At 48.7% G+C, this 14,441-nt stretch overlaps 1 protein-coding gene across 1 annotated transcript; it reads left to right on the top strand.

Annotated features, from left to right (window-relative positions):
* Nucleotides 1-1,935, top strand: LOC117833820 (berberine bridge enzyme-like Cyn d 4). Its single transcript, XM_034713418.2, has one exon. It carries the CDS (start codon nucleotides 226-228, stop codon nucleotides 1,801-1,803), a length of 1,578 nt encoding a protein of 525 aa, XP_034569309.1. The 5' UTR covers nucleotides 1-225; the 3' UTR covers nucleotides 1,804-1,935.
* The last annotated feature ends 12,506 nt before the right edge of the window (nucleotides 1,936-14,441 follow it).

The following is a 14,441-nucleotide window of genomic DNA, read 5'->3' on the forward strand; positions in this document are numbered from 1 at the left end:
ACATGTAGGATAAAAAGAACACAAAAGAACCTAAATAGACCACAGATCAGCATGGTAACGGCGGCGCTGCGCACCTTATCTCCCACGCTCTACCTCAAGTTCTAGCCTGTAGCATACAGTCCAGAACTGAACGGTACCATACTATATATATAAGCCTAGCCGGCACTACAGCAGCATCACCATTTGCTAGCTCCAAAAACACTACAAGGCAATCAGCATCCACCTATGTCCACGTCCACAACCATGGCCCGGATACTACTCACCTTGTGCTTCTTGTCTTGCAACGTCTTCCTCCGATCCTTCGCCACCTCCGATGACTTCCTCCAGTGCCTCTCGCAGACGATACCAAGCGAGCTGGTGTACCAGCAGAGCTCGAGCAGCTTCATGTCGGTGCTGCAGTCCTCGGTCCAGAACCCCAAGTACCTGACCAACACCACGGTGCGGCCGCTGTGCATCGTCACGGCGTCCGGCATCCCCCACGTCCAGGCCGCCGTGCGCTGCGGCCGCGCCCACGGCGTGCGCCTCCGCGTCCGCAGCGGCGGCCACGACTACGAGGGCCTATCCTACCGCTCCGTCCAGCCGGAGGTGTTCGCGGTGCTCGACCTCTCCAGGGTCCGCGCGGTGGACGTCCGCCCGTTCGAGGCCACGGCGTGGGTCGACGCCGGCGCGACGCTCGGCGAGCTCTACTACGCCATCGGCACGGCCAGCCCACGGCTCGCGTTCCCCGGAGGCGCGTGCCCGACAGTCGGCGTCAGCGGGTACCTCAGCGGCGGCGGCATCGGGCTCATGATGCGCAGGTTTGGCATCGGCGCGGACAACGTCATCGACGCCCGGATCGTCAACGCCGGCGGCGAACTCATCGACAGCGTCGCCTCCATGGACCAGGACCTCTTCTGGGCCATCCGCGGCGGCGGCGGCGAGAGTTTCGGCGTCGTGGTGGCGTGGCGGCTGCGGCTGTCCATGGTGGAAGAGACGGTGACGGTGGTCAACCTACAGAGGACCCTCGACGAGGGCGCCGCCGCCATCGTCGCCAAGTGGGAGACGCTCATCCTCCAGCCGTACGTCCCCGACCTCACCATCCGGGTCGTCGTGCAGGACAACCACGCCTTCTTCCAGACCCTCTTCCTCGGCCGGTGCTCGCGCCTCCTCCGCACGATGCGCGCCTACTTCCCGGAGCTCGGCATGACGCCGGCCGACTGCCGCGAGATGACCTGGCTGCGCGCCATGGCGTTCATCGGCCTCAACGGCGACGCCAACGCGCCGCCGGAGGCGCTACTGAACCGGACCAACAACCTGGGCACCTACGTCAAGAACAAGTCCGACTACGTGCGCCGCGCCATCGGCCGGGCGGGGTGGGAGGGCATCTTCCGGGAGCACCTCTCCCGTTACGGCCCGGGTCTCATGATCATGGAGCCCCACGGCGGCGCCGTTCCGAACTTCGCCACGCCGTACCCGCACCGCCAGGGCGTGCTGTACAACATCCAGTACGTGGTGTTCTGGGGAGGCGAGGCCGACGGCACCGCGGCGGCGGCGGCGAGCGGCTGGCTCGGCGGCATCTACGGGTACATGGAGCAGTTCGTGACCAGCAACCCCAGGGAGGCGTTCGCCAACTACCGGGACCTGGAGATCGGCGCGAACGTGGTCGGCGGCGACGGGGTGACGACGTACGAGAGCGGAAGGGTGTGGGGCGAGAAGTACTTCATGGGGAACTTCCGGCGGCTGGCGGCGGTGAAGGGGAGGGTGGATCCCGGCGATTACTTCAGGAACGAGCAGAGCATCCCGCCGCTGCGCCAGGGATTTTAATTGGGCTGTGCGCTTATCGTGAGTTCTGTATTATGGATCTCAAATTAATTGAGGTTCTTATCTTTGTTTCCTGCGTGAATAATTGGCTGGAAATTAGTCAAGAATCCCTGGAAGTCAACCACATTGTCGACACTTTCCTCTATGTCTTGATCTATCTATGATCTATATATACTATAACGATCTATCTATCTTCTTATATATACCATAAGATCCAAAGCAGCTGAAAATATTTTCCACCCAAAACAACTCTCTCGAGGACCCATCTACCGTTTTGACTCTATTTTTTTCACCGAGCGAAGCCGCCGCTGGTCTTCGCCATGCTCTTCGCTTGGCGATGGACGAAGATGGCAAGGCCAAGCCTGACTGCCGGCCGCCGTCCCCGACCTGCCGCACGCGCCGCCAGTGGCAAGGCCGAGCCGGCCGTGGCCTTCGGCCTTCCTGCACGCAAGCAGCCCGGAGGGCCGCAACAGCGGCGACGGCCCACTCAATGGGACGAGACACAGCGCGCGCGGTGACGGAGCAGCGAGTGTAGAAGCCTAAAGACGTACTAGAACCACCGGGCAAGGATGGTGCTGGTGGCCCTCCGACTCCACGGCCGCTGATCAACAAGGACGCACACTGCACACAAGGTGTTCCACTATATGGCTCAGCAGGTAAATTACGAAAAAATTCTCTTATCTTTCCATAGGTACTCGATGCCTGAATTACGTTTTTTTTTTCCTAATTAGCTTCTCCTCTGATGCTATTTTGATCAGTTTTTTAATGATGCCATTGAAGCATTAAGGTTTTCCTACAAGAAGATGAACCCATTTTGTGTACATTTTGCAACTACAAACATGGGTTCTGCAATAAGCTATGGACCTGGTTTCCCTTGTTTGTTGACAGAAATTATGTTCTTGAATACTGAATTTGCATCTCGTATGCCATCTCTACTGGTTGGGCTATTAACAATTTCTGATTCTGAATGCACCTAATAGAAAAAAAGAGGAACCTGTAAGTAACTTCATTTTCTTGTGATCTTTTCTTGCAGCATCTTCTGATGTTCATGTACTGCAAAATGAAGGGCACCTACCTCTTCTTCGATTTGTTGTTGCCAATTCAAAATTTTGTTTCTTATCCATTTCTATTCCCCATGCAGCAAAGAGGTCCATTGTATTTTCACCCTTTTGCATATTCAAAAGAATTGATTTATTGTAAGCTGTGTAAAGGTTAGTGATGCATGCCATCCTGATTAAAAGCAAAATCCACTTCTGGATTTCCTGTTTCTCTTGAAGTTGGGTTCGAGGTGTAATCATTATCTTCATTTTCTACCTGCAGATTCAGGTCAGGCCCCTTCAACTGTGAGTTATATGTGTACAGTTTTATGAAAATTCTCTTGCTGGCGGTAATAGAAGAGTGAGAGGAAAGGGTAAGGAGATGGCAATGCCCTGCAAGCAACAACATCAGCAAGGAAGCTTTCCCAATTGATGCCCATGAGTGTCTCTCTCGATGGCTAGCTCTGCGTCAGCTGCAGCGTCTCTCCTGCAAGTCATTGGTTCCTGCATGTTGACTGCACAAATGTGTTCGGCTCAACTACGACAGAAGAGGGAGAATTGCCTTTGCTCAGATGCTTCGGAGGGTACAGTTAGAGGTCTTTTCCTATTTAGAGATTTCAATCTTTTCCATTTTTCTTAAAATCTTTTGTCTTTTGAAATGGTGCGCATCCAACTATAATTCTGTATGACCGATTTGTTTCCAATACTTGGAAAATAGCAATTTATGCTGACCATTACTCCATTATATTCATTTTTTCAAATTTGGTTCTATGAATATAAAACACGTGTTCAATAATTTTTTTAAACACGTGCATGTCGCACGGGCTTTGGTTAAGTTTATGAAGCTCCTAGCAATGTATTTTCTTGTCCAAATTACTATCCCTAAAGTCCGGATAACCGTGTTCTTTAGTTCCATATACGTCTAAACTATGCTATTTAGTTCAATTTATCCCTTAACACAATTCATCTTTTTTCCTCCATATTTTTTTCTCCATACAAATTCAACTTCAATTTAAAATTCTATAGGGTGGTAGTGAACACCACAATGTATATAAAAAAATATAGTATGAATTTTTCATCATTACTTTTTTTATAATTTTATATTTAAAAAATAATTTATTATTAAATATCATACCCTATAAAAATAATAATAAAAAAATTATGATGATTTGTAATAACTATCAATCAAGACTACAAGATGCTAATCCAATGGATAGGGTTAGAGGTGCATGAGGAAACAGACCCATGGCTAAGGGGGGATTCGAAAAAGTGGCCGGCAGGTGGGGGGTTTAGCACAAAATTATCCCACCATTGGATTAGCATCTTGTAGCCTTGATCGATAGTTTCTAAGGTTGCACGGGGTAGATGGTTTCCACCAAATACGTTCCTTTTTTCCCTTCTTGTATTTTGTGCCCCCACCCTCCAATACTATGAATTTCAGTTTTTCTTTTGGAAATTGTTTTGTACGATTTAGTTATTTTCACTAGTATTGTTACATAGGTGGGTCGACGTCGTGAATCAAGGGAAATATGAATGAGGACGTAGTTGGTAGAGCTCACAGTACTTGCATGCTGAGTCTAGAGGAACTTTGGCACAGAATTTTTTTCGATAAGTGATTCTAGCTTGACTCCCGTGAATTGATTCTCTAAAATATAATAGTAACATGCCTCCCCGGTCTGTAAACTTGCCCGAATTTGCACATATATATATAGCAAGAGAGGTGCTCAAACTTGTTCCAGGCGGCATCAATGGTCCGAACGCCCCGACACGCTCCGATCCACGGATTGATAAACTTTAGATGGAATACTCTAAGGAAAAAGTTACGATGATCCATGCGCTTGCAGTTCACAAATTGGCATGCTAACTTCCGTCAACAATGGTCGACAATCATGGTGAGATTGCCCCCACACCTCGGTGACAGTCTCAGGAAGGCTATCACGTACGAATCCCTGTCTTAGATAGTACAAATTCATACCAACACAGAAATAGAAAGAGTAATAAAATACAAACATCATCATAGATAACATGAGTACGAGTATATCTTAGCGGCTCATGCCGGTACAAGTCCATCAGGATTGGGTCAAGTAAGGTAAAACATCTACGCAGCGGAAACAAAAGCTATGACGAACTCCATCTTCACAGGCGACTCAAGCGAAGCACGATCCCTAGTCCTCCAATCTGTCGTTGTTGAAGTCGTAGTCGGGTTCCGATTCTGAAAAGCCACCATCTACCCGAGAAATAGGTATGCCATGTCAACTCCCAAAAGCAGCAAAGCCAAGGAAACAGGGGAATTATACTATATGCATGAGTAAAATCTATATATGGATATAGGGGTTTATGCAACAGCAACAGCAACAATCAAGGAAGCAACATTGCAACATCACCTCCGAGATCAACACCTCAAACAAGGAAGTCGGCACAAAGCACCAGATCCTTCACCCAAGAGTTCAGCACCCAACACACTAGGCAATGTGAGAGCTCCCTCCCCTCACATCTCAGCAGCAAATGCTAGCCTATCTCAAAAGAGGGAAGGTAGAAGCACAAGAAAAGTCTAGTCAGAAGTAGTGGTAGTCAAGAGCAGTATCCATAACTAGTGGACACAGACAATAGCTATAGATTTATACACTCTACAAAGGTTGTACAACTGTACCTATACGGATCGAGCTTGAACAGTAGCTACCTGTCCAAACCCCACCTAACAACCGGAGCCCTAGTAAGTCATGTTCCCTTGAGTCTAGAACCGTCCTCAGCTGTAGGGCACGCCGTCACCAGTGAGGACCTCGAAGCTGTGAAACCTACCCACGTCGGGGTGCAGTCTGGTCAGAGCAGGCAAACGCCTCGAACTCCTTACACGATCCTCCAATCTACCTACAGGCAGAGCACTATCCACTACTAGTCTAGGGCCGAACCCTACCCATAACGTAAGCGAGCGGTAAGTACGAAAAGTAGCTGCTGTGGCTGGTGGTAAACTGACTCGGTCCTTAAGCGGTTGAGAGCGAGCACTCTACCAATAAGTATGTGCTGAAGCAACAGCAACATACAAGTATGTCACCTGCTCCTCAATAACAAACAAGGTACCCACCACAAGTATGGGGTATAGAGAGAGTCCAAAAAGCTCTCTCTCGGCAAGGCACTTCGCAGTACCAACCATGGCTCGCTCCTGCCAAGAACACATCAAGGAGTCACACTCAACCAAAATACACGCGAGAGTGTTCAAGGAATTCTCGTCACCAAATCCATGGCAAATGCCCATCCATAACTCAAAAGCATGTATATGGATAAATGAGCGGTGGACTTGTAGGGATACGAGGTAGGCTACGCTAGTGCAAAACAAAATTTTCTACCACGTAAACCAGGAAAACTGTCGTATATGGATCACGGGATTACCACTCAACACACTGGTGCGGAAGATGTAGAATCGCGTTGGGGCAGCAAAGTCGATCAGCGTAGTCGAACATGTAGTCGATCACGTCGATGTCGAGCAGCTCGTCCACGTGCAGCAAGGTCATCCTCGTGCCGCGGCTCATCGTCGGCTTGTCGTGGCTCGTCGGCGGCTCACCCAAGTGCTGCAGGTGCAGCACCTCCAAGGTATCCACACATGCAGGGAGGAAGCGTCGCAAGTCGGACTACTAGGTCCGCGAGTTGCAACAGGGTGAGGGTGTGGGAGGCACGGCAGATGTGTTTTTGGCCAAAAGGTGTAAACCCTAGGGTACCCCCACCCCTCTATTTATAGAGGTTCCTGACGGGCCTCTGCGTCCGAGGCCCATTAGTACTCCTAAACCTGATCCAATTCAGATCACATCTGAATTGGGCTTCCAGCCCCTTAAGCGTGTGACCCTATGGGTTCGGATACGTATAGACATGGTCTGAGTACTCCTACTCGGCCCAATAGTCGGTAGCGGCCTCTAGCAAGACGTGCCAACTCCTATACGCACATGAAGATCATATCATACGAACCGTCATGACATCACGTACATGCTATTCCCTTTGCCTCGCAATATTTGGTCTAGCTCCAAGCCGACCGCTCTTTCTCGATCCTGTGATTCGGAATCCCTTTGTAGGTTAACTCTTAACCGTACGTAGCATGGCCATGCATTTTCGGATCCGATCACTCGAGGGGCCCAGAGATATCACTCTCAGTCAAAGAGGGGCAAACCCCATCTTGATTGACCATGCCTCACAGAATGCTTCTTGACAAACCCGAAAGCTACCTTTTTAACTACCCTGTTACGGTGTAGTGTTTGATAGCCCCTAAGTAGGTCGATCCACATCTTGAGTACATGCAACAATCTCCGGTCTAAGGACAAAGCGTACACGTTGTGTAAAGAGAAAACTACTTCTCATGTTGGGTTAGTCCTAGCACATGTCTCTACATGTGCCTACATTATTAGTTTGACATCTCCATGTCCATGACTTGTGAAACATAATCATCAACTAATACATGTACTAGTCTAATATTCCAGTGTGTCCACACATGAACTCTAACTAGGGACAACTTTTAGAATAACCATACAAGTAAAGAGTTCTATATACCATTCACATAATTGTAGATCAATTCAAGTAGCCTTTAATGGATATTCAATGAACACAATATACAAATCATGGATACAATCAGATATCATCATCTCTATGATTGCCTCTAGGGCATACCTCCAATAGGACTAGCTAGGGGTCTGAAACTAGTCCACAAAGCTAGGTAAACAAGGAAAATAGATAAACAATTATCAAGGCATGGCTAAAACATTGGCTATGCAATCCGTCATCATCAAGCAATATAAGTAAAGCGCTATCAACTAAGCATGCATAGGATCTATATGATTGAGAGTGACATGACACCTTGTCCATAGTCGATTGGGTCCTCCTTGGTGTAGTCGGGGTCTTGAAAGTCTTTCGGGTCGTAGCTCGGGTCTGAAAAGAACAAGATACGATGAAACGTAAATTAAACCATATTACATCTAGGCAATAACTTCAAGAAAGCCAATTTAGAAGATCCAAATAACACCAAACTAGCTACAAATAGCACGGGCTCGATTTTACGAATTTAGTGCAATTGGTTTTATATTTTTTTGAGTTAAAATGAATTAGTTGTGAATTTTTAAAGATTAAAGGGTTTATTTAATTATTTAATTAATTTTAGAAAATATTTCTTAAGGGGTGACACGTGTCAGCATAGGATTGGTCCACGTGGCAGCCTGAGGAGGTGCCACGTGTCTTGCTGATATCACACTAACGTCAGCGTTGACCTGGTCAACCGTCAACTACAACGGTGGATCCCACCGGGTCAGTGGGCCCCATTGGTGGGCCCAGCCGGCCACACTAGCACCACGTGGCGCCTACGTGGCAGCCACGCGGGCTGCAGCTTGCAGGGTGGCGTGGCATGGCGCGGCATGGGGTACCACGGCACGCACGTGTGCGCGCACGGCGTGGTGTGGCGGGCGCGTGGGTGTAGACGGCGCAGCATGGCATGGCAAGACGCGTGGTGGCGGCGAGCGCACATGCGGGCGAGTGGCGCATAGGTGCGGGTTGCACGGCGCGAGCAAGCACGCGCGCGACAGCAGTGCTAAGGTGCAGCGCGGCGCTGGACCGGCGAGCGCGAGTGGCACGGCTATAGCCACTGCCCGGCCAAAGGCCCGCCTTTGGCAGCGGCGAGGGTGTGGCAGAAAGAGAGAGGGATGGGAGAAGCGGCACACGGCGAGGGCTCGGTGGAGACGGCGGTGGACGGGTGGCTTCAGGCAGCGGTGGCGCTTCGGGCGGCCTCCTCCTCTTCCCTCTCCTCCTCTTGACTTCCTCCTTCTCCTCCCACGGCTGCTCTTCCCCTCTCCCTCTTTCCTTTACTCCCCACGGCCCTCTCCTCGACTTCTCTCACGGTGGACAGCGGTGGTCGGGCGGAGCCCGAAGGAGATGGCGAGAGGAGGGTGCCGAGGGTCTATATTTATAGCGGCATGTTGAAGCTAGGGTTTGGGGTAGGTGACGGAAGCCTCTGGAGCGGCAGTGGCGCCCTAGGGTAGTTGGTAGCGCAGCGCCGGCGACGTGGTCGGCTAGGATGGGTGGTGGCTCAGCGCGGGCGGCGTGGAGCGCATCCGGGGCAGCCAACGCAAAAGAGGAAAGGTGCAGCAGGTCATGGGCACGCGTGCGAGGGTGGAAGTGCGCTACAGCTCGACACGGTGCGGGTGCGGCGGCACGTGCGGGTGCGGCGGCACGTGCGGTGGCGCGTGCAGCGCGCGTGCGCGTATGGGCACGGTGGAGAAGAACAACAGTGGAGGGAGGTGCTGGCAGGCTGGGCCAAGGTGGTAGCGAGAGAAAGGAGGGCGCAGGTAGGTGCAGTGCTGGGCGCAGGCGTGCGGGCGGTTGTGGCCTGCTGGGCCGCGTGGAGGAGAGCGAGCTGGGCAAGCGCGGTGCGGCAGCCTGTTGGTCAAGCTTGGCTGTGGCGGCGAGCTGTGCCGACGGGGTGCGGTTGCGCGGGCCGGACGAGTGGGCGGGCTGAGCGAGTTAGTAGGCTAAGTTGGTTAGGTTAGATTTGGGTTTTGGTTTTTATTTGAATTTAGGTTTAGGTTTTAAATTTAGTTTGAATTTTCAATTGAATTCGAAATTCAAACTTCACTCAAACAAGAACTCCAAATAAAATTCAAGAAGAACCAAATCATGCCACACATATTTTTGAAATGGAATTTTAGGGTGAGAGAGAATTATCCAGCTTTTCAAATGAGCACACAGTTCAAAGTTTTAAATTTTTGAAAAAAAATTCACTCAAATAAATATTACAAATTTTTGGAATATTACAATCTTGGTGGATTTTTTGTTGATTTTGGTCACTTGAGGACATATATGGATAAGAAGCTTGACTGGTTTGATGCTGTGAGATTGGCACTTGGTCACCAACATTCGTTTAATGACTTCATTGTGTGGTTGTGTTACACCAAGACACCGTAGTTGAAGATGTACTGGTTGCTTCTGGGAAAACATGTTGCAGATGGTTTGAGAGTACTCCATCCGTCCCAAAAAATATGTCATCCTAGGAATTTTAGGATAGATTAACAAGAAGGTAAATGACCTCGATTGCCCCTATTTAATAGCCAGATTTGATGCTAATTAACTGTTGCATGCCCACATGCACATGCACACATGCCAAAATGACTTGTTTTTTGGAATAAATTTTGAATCACTGAATGACATGTTTTTAGTTGTGGACAATGTGAAGAATTTTGTTGTTTTCTTTAATCATGATGGTTGTGTTGCAGGGGTTAATTGGGATGATGTTGTTTCCAAACCAATAGCACAATTATGAAGATGGAGGGTGCAACACATTGACAAGATAGAGTGTGACAAGCTGCACAATTTCTATAGAGAACTAAGAGAGAGGAAGGTTCATGTAACATCCTGCTTTTTAGAGGATTTAAAAATACAGATTTTTTAAAATTCTTCTTTAATTAAACATACTTCCTCTCTCTCCCAAACATTCAAACCTTTTTATAAACAAAAACTATGCATTAAATCTAAGCATGTGTGACCCATTTGATTACTCTAGGAATAATTTCCTCCCAATCTCTCCTTCTCTAGGAATCCAAGAATTAATATTCAAAAATAATTTGAATATTAATTGTATCCAAATCTCTATAAAGCCCATACTCAAAACTTAGACAAATTTCAACCAAGAAATCTCCCAAAAGGGGACCATTTTCAAGTCCTACCACACCTAACACCATAAGCTCTTTCCAAATTTGAAATCTAATTCAAATTTGGACTCAAACTTTATTTAAACAAATGAAAACCCCTTTTAAAAGTTTCATGGATTGCCAGCCTTCCTTCTGGACCAATTCCCCTTTCGACCCGGCTCGCACCCACCCCTCTCCACCTCTCCGCTCCGGCCCACCACTCGTCTGGCCTAGCACGCACAGCCCAACCAGCCGCTTCGACCCACCAACGTGCACCGGCCCACGCGGCCCAGCTGACATGCACGGTAGTGCCGCCGCTGCACCACTGCCGTCCCCCAGTGCCACCTTCGTAACCCGCGCACCGGCCGTTCCGGCCAAACCTCCGCCGCGCCGTACGCCACCAGATCCACCTCCCCTCAAATCTTCGCTCCTAAGGAAGCTCCTCCTCCCTTATCTTCCCTGCCGCCTGCCACCTTGACACTAACGACCACCATTGTTTCCCCCTTCCTCTTCACCGCCACACCCCATGGTGCCGGATCCACCCCCTCTTGCCACTACACACCGCCACTGTTCCCCGCCGCTGCCACTATTCCCCACCCTGGCCACTGTTCCCAGCCAGCCTCATCCCGTCAGCATGTAGAGCCCCTCGCCGGCCTTATCCACCCACTGTCTGCCCATCCTCATCCCCGGCGCAACGTGGTGGCTGCTCGCTCCCTCTCCGAGCCTATAAAAGGCAGACCAAGCCTCACCTGAGCTCCCCACTCCTCATCACGGCAAAGAGGTGAGCCAGGCCCTCTCCCTCAGCCACCGCACTCTTCCCCTCGCCTCTTCATCACCACGACACCACCAGGGGGCTCCTCGCGAGCTCCACTTTCCTTTGGTAGGGTTCCCGTCGCCGGTGGCAACCAGATCCGCCCTTCCGGCAAGATGCCAGCGCCCCGCTTGGTGGTGCCAATGGCACCAAGGCAGGGCCGCTCAGCTCCCCAGTGGCGAAGGGGTATGGCGTTACCCCCATCACTATGTTGTCACCCCCTCCCTCCACATAACCCCGACAGGCGGGTCTGGTCGCGACGCCGTCACCCTGTCCGTCATCCCCTCTCCACCCCACGCCCATGCACCAGGCCCACTGGACCGAACACACAACACCCCCCCCCCCTGATCCATGGTGTCCACCAAGCTGGCGCACAGCACAGTGTGCCAGGCATCCCCCCCCTCTACATCAGCCACTTCAAAAGTGCTAAGTGCACCCTGTAAGTGCACACCAAATCCTACTTAAAGCCCTTCCCTTATTCCAAAAATTCCCCAAAATACTACATAATAATCTAAGCCTATCCATGCCTTTCTTTTCTATTTTTCATCTTATATGAGCCCTATTCTATCTTTTTACTAAGATCTTACAGACCCAACCTTTTTAGGAAAGATGTCACACCACCTCCACCCGCCGCCGTGTCCTATTCCCTAAGTGCCGGGCCAGGTCAAAGTCAAGTGCGTCGTGCGGCCTCTAGCCACTTTACCCACATCGTTAACAGCATCCAACCAGTTATTCCTCGCTACCCTATTGTCCCCGCTAACCCCTATCGCTGCCATGCATTTGCTGGAACTTGTCAGAGCTCCACCCACCATAGGGCAGGGCCCTGGGATATAGCCGAGCTCATTATGCAAGTTTTCTGGCCCCGAAGTACATCCACATAACCTAGCCCCAACATCATACTTAGAGTCCCTTCCAAAACCCAGTCGGGATGCTGCCCGACTAAAACCCTAATCTCTAACCCCATCTAGTCGTAGTGTCGCCCATCCAAAATCTCAAATTACTCCAAAACCCAGCCATTGTGCTGCCCAATCCAAACCACATATATCGACCCAATCTAGCCAATATGCTGCCCAATTGAAACCCTAGATATCATTAAAACTTAGCTGTTATGCCGCTCGTTCGGAACTCTAGGAAATCCATTAGAAATTTCCTAGGAATTCTTTTAGATTCCAACCATTCAATCCATTAATTATTTTGAAATTAATTTCTAAATAATTAATGTATTATTCCTCTTTATTCGAGGATTATTCATTGGATATCGAATAATTCCCTAAAACATCCATCCTTCATTTCCTTTTATTTTCCTTAAACTAGATATTGATTGTTAGATTGTTTGCTTACATACTTGCGTGATCCAAGGATGTGACCAAGACCCGATTAGCGGGTCCAGAAGGTTGAAGCCAAAAGGCCGACCGTCCACAAGACGAATAGACGCATTAGCCTGACCAGGCTCTGACAAGAAGCCAAGGATCCAAAATACAAGAAGTCAAGACCCTGGTCAACCTAGGAAACGTCGATGAAGGCAAATCCTAGCACCCACCCTTTTGATCATATTTTTATCCTATATTTACATAGATATTAAAATTTATCAAGATAATAAGTTGACTTGCATCTTCTTAAAAACATATAGGAGCAACCCACGTCTGTTTACTTTCTTGCCTTGACTTAAAGCTGTTTCTAGCCAAAATCCTATTAATGACCCCGGTCACGACAAGATCGATCACCGAGCATCATTTAGAAACAGAATTCCTTAGGAATATCACAATCATTATGTTTTTATGGAAAACCCTATAAGGTGTGAGTTTAATAAAATGAACCAACTAAAGAGTTAGAAACACCTAAGGACAGGACATGCGAGTAATGGGGCAACCTTGTTGGAGGATTCTGTCCTAATGCTTACTTCGGTCATATAACTACCGGCTCGTGGGAAAGTCTTTCTAGTGAAACATGCAACCATATGTGCCAAAAAGGTACGGCCTTTGGGAGTGCCTAATCATGTCAGGACTTGATTCACACCGCACCAGCGGAACCTAGTAAACCATCCCAAGGGGCCATGGTGGGCAACAGGTAGACTGGAGCAGGACCTTCGCAGAGTCCCAGGTCTAGTCGCCACTGGTCATAGGTTGAGGTCAAGAGGACCTGGTGGCATTGTATGCCACATTATGATGCATCTCTTTTTTCTAGGATAGTGTCCCTGTGTGAACATAGTATGGCCCCTGCTTAGACCCCAGTTGTATCTGTGGATGGAGCTAGGAAATGTTGTCTAAGAATACATGTTGGTGGGTACGGGTCTCATAGGTCAGTACCACCTAAAGTTGAGGTATGGGCTGATCGACCATATGGGTAAAGTGTACACCTCTGCACAGAGTCATAAATCTATCTGGATAGCCAAGGCTCACGGTTATGAGTCCAAATAGTCAAAGCTCCCATCGATTTAAAATCATAACTTGAGTGTGGTAAGATGGGGCCAAGGCCTAAGAAAGTGATTTATAATGAGGCATAAGCCGACCCAGAAGGACTCTGATGGTCTCTGGTGCTCTTTAAAACTTGGGAACTGGTAGGGGAGGTAGGATTCCCCCTCCAGGGCCAACAATTTAATAAAAGTGATACTTACTTCTCCTCCTTTTCCAAAAGTCACATCACCTTGTATAAAATAGATTTATTGATAAAATCAAACCTCATAACCTTTCCTTGATCACCCCTGCATATAATATAATTTCAACGCTAGGATTTGCTGATTACCATGCATAAGTGTACTCAGACTTGCTTTCATTTATACAAGATTAGGACTTATCTAGTGCCCTAACTTCATTCTGCTTGTGGAATGGGTAACCGCACCGCTCTCCACCACTTAAGGGTAAAACCCTATTTTCTATAATTTTATGTGTCTTTTATTACTTTGACACTAATTTGTAGTGAGGATTGTATCAGCTATTGATCCAGGGACTAATATAGGTAATCAGCAGGTTTTTCAAAAGGAAGACGCTACAGTTCACAATGATCTAAGGGAATATACAATATTTAAAATCTAAAATACTACAATAAGGCTCTATTTTTGTTTGGAACTAAGAAGATGAATATGAAAATCTGCTTAGATGATTTTGTGGCATTTTGGGGAATTTCTTGGAATTTTGGAACTAA

This window comes from Setaria viridis, chromosome 8 (genome assembly GCF_005286985.2).
Source record: "Setaria viridis chromosome 8, Setaria_viridis_v4.0, whole genome shotgun sequence".
Lineage (NCBI taxonomy): Eukaryota > Viridiplantae > Streptophyta > Magnoliopsida > Poales > Poaceae > Setaria > Setaria viridis.